General features: G+C 45.6%; 1 protein-coding gene across 2 annotated transcripts in view; it reads right to left on the bottom strand.

Annotated features, from left to right (window-relative positions):
* Positions 1 to 251: 251 nt before the first annotated feature.
* The window catches only part of ece2b (endothelin converting enzyme 2b), a 33011-nt gene continuing 26299 nt past the window's right edge, over positions 252 to 6963 (bottom strand). The window contains exons 12-19 of one of the 2 annotated variants that reach the window (XM_085244519.1): positions 6837 to 6935; positions 6496 to 6573; positions 6024 to 6127; positions 4815 to 4925; positions 4361 to 4428; positions 3710 to 3900; positions 3537 to 3632; positions 252 to 3244 (exon numbers count right to left, since the gene is read on the bottom strand). In XM_085244519.1, the coding sequence (XP_085100645.1) occupies positions 3068 to 3244; positions 3537 to 3632; positions 3710 to 3900; positions 4361 to 4428; positions 4815 to 4925; positions 6024 to 6127; positions 6496 to 6573; positions 6837 to 6935 (924 nt within the window). In that variant the 3' untranslated portion in view covers positions 252 to 3067. The remainder of the gene's footprint in view (positions 3245 to 3536; positions 3633 to 3709; positions 3901 to 4360; positions 4429 to 4814; positions 4926 to 6023; positions 6128 to 6495; positions 6574 to 6836; positions 6936 to 6963) is intronic. The other variant, XM_085244520.1, reaches the window with a different exon arrangement.

Here is a 6963-nt window from a genome sequence, read left to right as displayed (position 1 = left end):
GAGCATTGTTAGCTCGCTGGTGAAAACCAGGAACCTGAGGGTGAGGACAGCACACCATTAACTTTCAATAGTGCTTTTTCTCATTGATTTTCTAGTTGATTGATTTGATCCTCGTCAGCAGCCGTGTTACAGAGAAGGTAAAAGAAACAAGCTTACATTCAAACACTCACATGCTGGGTGGAGCCAAAGCGATCATGCACCCCCACCCGTGCTCCACCTTTCCTTGTAATAACAGAGCAGGACTGTGTGGCTGAGTGTGTTCAGTGTTTATTATATTTCTGCAGCCTGATAGAAAACATTTCTCATTCTTTTCTCTACATTCTCGGGCAATAAAATAAAAGCAGATAAAACTTCAGGTGTTTTTTCCCCCACAGCAGCCACCTGAAACGCAGCCTTGTGATTGGACGAGCACTGACGCCCCCTCAGGACAGACACAGAGTTTAAAATGAGCAGTTTCTTCTACTTCAGCTCTATTGTTGTTTACTGTACACACAGATTTTTACACAGCTCTGACTCCTGACACACACACACTTGTCTGTCTATTGTTTCATTGCACCTACACAAGGACCCTTGTAGATGCGATGCACCCCCCCCAACTCATAACCTAACCCTGCTTCTAAAGGGTCTCAGAAAATCTGTCCCAAAGTGGAGAACCAACGTTTTTAATCGTCCTTACAACAATAGACATACAAGAACACGCAAACGCACCCAGACACATCTTTCGCCGGAGGCAGCTTCTTCTTCTGCAGAACAAAAGACGTCACACACGGGAGCTGCGTAGGATTGGACGGTCATGTCATAGGGGGAGGCGAAGCCGGCACACACTCCAAAACACGCACACCCACACATGCACAAACACTGACAATACACAGTGTATGGTTATTATCACAACACTGACTTTAACGTGAATATTAAGCTTGTGGTTCAGGTGAGCGGGCCGAGAGCGCCACCTGTCGTCAGTCATGTGCCTGCACTGGGCGGGAGCTAAAGTTCAGCCATGTTTTAAGGAATCGTTGGTAATGAAGTCTGAGGTACCAAGTCGTCAGTTCTTTAACGAATGAAGGTTTAACGTGTGTTGGATCTTTAACTTCGACAGTCTGTCTCTCATATTTATGTTTACTCTGAGTATTTCTAAAGGTAATCCCACTCCTGGTCCAGCTGTTTACTGCCGAGGTCTGATGATGAACCCATTTATACACCAAAAGTCTCATTTTGAAGTTCACGCCACCCTCACATCACATCAGACCTCGAGCTCAGTGAGCAGCCGATTATTTCAAAAAATGAAAGAGTGGGACAGATGCAGAGCTCCAAGGACAGACTCCTGCTCACTGACTCGTTCACAGATCAGGCAAATGGTTTGTGACAAGAGAAGCCATGACATCAGCAAGCTTACAGCCAATCACATTCCCCGCGCACCGAATGGCTTAAAACTATAGAAAATCATTTAAATACAGAATAATAAAAAAATCCAAAGGCTACAAACATGGCTGCATGTGGCTTGATATCTATACTAGTATATTAGGAGTATGTGGAGCTTCTTGTTAGTTTCATTATAAAGTGTTCCAGTTTTGTGTTTTCACCGGTTGCACCAACTGTATCTGAAATGCAGTCCTGTGAGCTTTACTCCATCATACTTTTGTATATTTATGATTCTTTGTATAACTAGTGTTTGAAACAGCAAACTTGAGTTATTATAAAACATTAGAAACAAATACAACTGGGAAATTTGATTGACTTCCACTACTTCCTGTGCCACTAAGCTCTTAGTATCCACCATTTCACCAGCGGACCACGCACTCCACACCTCCAGTTTCACCCACCAGTGTATATTTCCCACTTCTTCTGTTTTAAGTTGTTTTGTTGGCAAATGGGTGAAAACTGGTGACGTGGAGCTGCATGTGAACCAGACCGCTGTGGTAGATGTTCAGAGGTTCACCGTTTACCTGATAAAGATGAGCTACCAAAACACTGCAAATAAATCATCTATTTTTGTGAGATAGACCATAGACAGGATTGTGTTTGCATTTTATTTTGAAATTTTAATTCCAAACTCAGTTTTAGGATCAGGTTTTGGTTTTAAGCTGTTTCCTCTCTACTCACTGTTTGATTCACTGACACTGGTCTTTACCTGGAAGTGAGGCTGTGTCTCCTGGTAACAGTGTGTTACTTAGTGGTTGCAGAGCGCTAACGTAGTGAGTCGGTTAAACTGTGCAAACTGGAAGGTGAGCTATGCTCTGTGTTACCTAAAGATAACGCTGGCTTTAAGGCAATCCTCGACAGACTCATTAAAGGGTTGTAATAGATTACAAAATGATGGAAAACCTTTTAAAATATGTCACGTCTGTCTTAATTTAGAGTGAAACAGTGGTTACAGCGTGGATTCAACTTCGACATTTCTGACAGATTATATACACGAGAAACGGACCGAGGAGATAAATCCGAGAAAAAGTGTTTTAAATGCTTAAAACCTCATAAATAATCCACGAAACCCTCGTTCCTCTCCTTAATCCTAATCTACACCCCTAAAACTGAAAGCCTCCCAGCCAATCAGGCGACAGCTTCCTCAATAACTGAGTGGCCAATCACACACACACACAGCCATGACTGATTATGTAACAGTTCAACTTTGTATGAGGTCATCACAGTGATGTCGTAGGGGGTGGAATTATAGAGCTCTTTCACACAACGGACAAAACGCGCACACACACACACACACACACACACACACACACACACACGCACACACAAACCAAAGCCCATTAATAACACTATGAATCAATAACGTGATAAAAGCAGGAATCATCGCCACCGCCCACGTGGCTTCTTCTTCCTCGTCAGTCCTTCGTGTCTGTGTGACGTCCACCGAGTCCGTTTAGTTTCCAGACAGGAAGTAAGTCTGATCGTCACCAAGTTACAGATTAACTGAAGCTGAAGATTACACCTGCTCCCCCCACCCCATGAAAGAACCTGAACTCTAATTAAGACACTAACGAGCCCGTCAACCCGTCAGCTGACAGACTCCCCCCCCCGTTCCTGCACCACCCCGAGCTGGTCCTTTCAGGTCTGACTACCAGACTTCGCAGCGCTTCCCCGTATTCATGGGTGTCCCTTCGGGGCAGTTAAAGTGGCGGCTGAAGTCCGGAGAGTTGGCGAGCGTGCCGATGACTCTGTATCGGGGAGGACTGTGGGGGTCGGTCACGAGGCCCTCGTGAGCGCTCTCTGGTGTCCGAACTGAGCACCACACCTAAAAGAACAGAACAGAAATCTGAGAAGGGACAAATCTCGATGCAGCATTTTCTTTCATTTTTTTAATCAAATGTCTCACAATCATCTACTTCCTTTGAGCAACAGGAAGTAGATGACTATTATAAGAGGTTCGAGGACAGATCCCTGGGGGACACCAGTGGTAACAGGAAACGGATGGCGTTTGACATTTTCTGAGTTGAATGAACTAATCCCATTTAGGTTTGGCGGTCTAGATCTGTAACTGAAAAAAGCAAATAGCTGAGCTTCGTTGTTTGTCTGCAGCGTCTCACCTGGGCAAATCCAACGAAGAAAAGCTGGTCATTGGTCAGGTTGACAGCAGGAAGTCTTTTCTCATCTCCGTTTCCCTGGATCCATGACCGATAGGCCTTAGGAGGAAAACATCAACACGCGGGTTAGTGGGAGGTGTTGACCTGTTGCTGCAGCGGTTTGTGTTCCTACTCACGTGATACGCGGCCTTTAGCCCCCCATTGTCGGCGATGTTTTCTCCGAGTGTCTGTTTTCCGTTGATGTGTTCTCCGTTGACGGTGTAGCGGCCGTACTGATCCACCATACACTCGGTCCGCTGGCGAAACGCCTCCACGGACGAGTTCTGCCACCATGGCCTCAAGTTTCCTTCTTTATCATACTCACGACCTGATGGACACAAGGACCACATTGCAGCTGTGTTGGTACTTTCCTGAGGTAATCAGGATTACCATCTGTGGTTCTCCAATTGTTTAATGTTTCATGCTCCTGTTTTTGTGGCAGTTTGGAGCCTGAGCCTGTTTTAAGCTCCCGTTAAACATGATTTAGTTCCAGCTCATTAGGTTTGTTTAGTTCATTTTGAGGTAAATTATGGAATTACTGAGGGTCCGCCCCCACGCCTGCCTGTTTTTAAGACCACGTGGACAAATCTGAATTTACATCACAACACGTCAGCTGCATGTGCGCCCCGGGCAGCCGACTTCAATCAGACTTCAAAGCCGCACAACAGGAACGACAGTCGGCCGCCAGGACTGCAGCCGTCCGTTAATAATCACCCCAATTCAGAATAAACACAGGCCACGCCCACACTGAGTGCAGTGAATCAAATATGACCTGGAGTGAAACTCACCCTGATCATCAAAGGCATGCGTGAGCTCGTGGCCCATCACCACCCCAATGCCACCAAAGTTCAGTGCCCTGAAAACACAAACACACAGCAGTCAAAACGTTACCCACACACCGAGTCCAGAAACAGCTGCGATTGGTCTGGAAGCTCTTTATAAAAAACACGTTTTATAAAGTTTATAATTAGTATTTTTATATATTTACAGTACACACACACACATGGTGCGGATGACCGGATCAGCACTTAATCAGAACTTTATGCCCAAACTCAGTGATGATTTAAGCCACACCCACAAACTGAAAGTCTAAAGTCCTGCCAGCGCCCCCTACAGTCAGCAGAGCTCATTACAACAACAATAAGAGCAAACAGCATCCTGAAGAGTGTGAAAGCTGAAGAAAAGAACATGTAAAGACAGACAGGCAGACGCATGGACAGGTAGATACTGAGGTAAACAGACTTGGGGTGGTCGTGGGCGTAGAAGGGAGCTTGCAGGATCCCAGCAGGGAAGACGATGCCGTTCTTAGTGGGCATGTAGTAGGCATTAACTGTAGGAGGAGTCATACTCCATCTGGAGGAGGACAGGAAACAAGGAAAGGATTGGGAGGAGGAGGAGAGGAAGAGAGAAAGGAAGGGGAGGGAGAGGAGTTAATCTGCGGTCCAGCCATACCGTATAAATGTTCAGGGATCGTATTTGCAAAGTGTCAGCAAAGACGAGTTACTGACCAGCTGTGATGTGAACCAGAGCTGCTCTTCCAGCACAAACACCAGCTAATCTGTTGGTAGATCTATAAAAACCACTACGACTCTGCACATATACTCAAAACAGGGTGGGCCTTATGATCAGTCCATCTGATGACAGGATTAGCTCTGCGCTCAACTACAAAGATAACTTCTCCCCTTTGCAAAAATCAGCGCCAACAGGAGCAATGTCAGCCTCATGTACATCGATCCTGTTTGGTCCTGGGATATCTCGTCATCAACGACGAATTGTACCAAACACAGATGATACAAATATACTGAATAAGCTGGTATTTTACACAGCCCGCCTACAGCCGCGGTTTAACACATTGACGGAAGCATCAGCGTAGTTCAGTACCAGTCAGAGTCAGCTCGGTGTCACCTGACCGGGAAACCTCATGTTTATCTTCAGCGCTCCTGTAACACCATTCATACGAGACTCCGACGGGAGAAATGCATTTGTTTCAGTTTAAAACCTCACATTACAAATAAGTCAGGTTTAAACCACAGGTGTGCTCTCTCTGAGACCTGACCTCTGACCTTTACCGGGGCCGGCCAATTCATTTTCCCAAACCTGCACATGAGAAACTAAACTGTGACTTAAGTCTCATAATCAGCTCCACAGACTGAGCGCACAGTTACCTCTGAGCTCATAAATAAAATAGTGAAAATCCTCCATCAGCCCCTGTTTTTAATGCGAGCTCTTGTCCTGTCATTTTGTTAACTAAAAGTCTTTGATGTGTAGGTTTAAATTGGTAAAATAATATAAAAAATAAATAATATAAATAATGTAAACTGATGGTTACACTGCGTTACACTGTGAGTACGACCCCTGAGGACGTGTGCGCCTGTATATTTGTGTAGCTGCGCCTCCTGATGTCGGCGTGTATTAGTGACCTCTGTGTGCACTGATGCACGTGTGCATTACTGGTCTTTGTTGGGAGTCTTCCTCAGCTGGTCGGCCATCACTCGAGAGGAGAAGTTGTAGAAGTTCAACATGTTCTGGAAGAAGCTGTCATCTGACACTTCATACTGAAATACAGAACCAAGCTGTTAGATTACATTAAATTGAACAGCAGGGGGCAGCACAGCACCACCCAAACGTGAATCTAGAGTCTGACATTCAGAGTCTGCAGGAAACATTTAATTGCAAATGTCCTAAATCGGATTTAGGACGGCTTTCACAGTGTTCCCTCAGTGTGTGCTGTGCAGACGACTGATTACCACCAGTCGTCTTTCTTGGAGCACTTCTTGGTGCTGCCACTTCAAAGCCCTGTGACGTCTCGTGTTTCCTGGTCTGGCTGTTGATTGGCTCTCTGGGAGCCAGGGCGGGATAGCCACCATCACTTACTTCGGTTGGTTTGCAGAGGACCGAGCGATGTTTAGCAGTGTTCACTCACCCCGTCATAAACATCGTCCAACTCCTTGGAGTCCAGGATGAATTCTGGGAAGCCGATCATGTCATAGATTGCATCTGCCTAACGAGGAGCACACAGACAAATCAGTCTTTAACCCTTTTCCTAGTTATCAGCCTTTTTCTGCCTCTTTTCCTGGTGCTGTTGATATTATTTACAGTGAAACTGTTATATTATGGGATACCGGGCACTTTAAGCTCAACTAAGGTAGCCTAACCCGTCTGTAAACCTAACCACCACCAACATTTTCTGTCTCCTACATTTCAAAACCCCAAGGGTACAAACTTTAAGTTGCGTATGCGCTGTGTTTGTGTGTCTGTGTGGACCTTGTCCTTTGCAGCCTGTCTCGTCTGGTCGTCCATCCAGCTGAGTTGGTCTAGCGCTTCTTTGAATGCTGACCGGATGGCGTTGATCATCTTTTCAGCCTGTAAGAGATGAGCGAGTGAGCTCAAA

The sequence above is a fragment of the Mchenga conophoros genome, linkage group LG14 (genome assembly GCF_057382185.1).
Source record: "Mchenga conophoros isolate Kocher_MC1m ecotype Shallow Benthic linkage group LG14, M_conophoros_male_GT1.1, whole genome shotgun sequence".
Classification (NCBI taxonomy): Eukaryota; Metazoa; Chordata; class Actinopteri; order Cichliformes; family Cichlidae; genus Mchenga; species Mchenga conophoros.
Note: the sequence above shows the minus strand (reverse complement) of the source record. Positions and strands in the feature narration are given on the sequence as shown.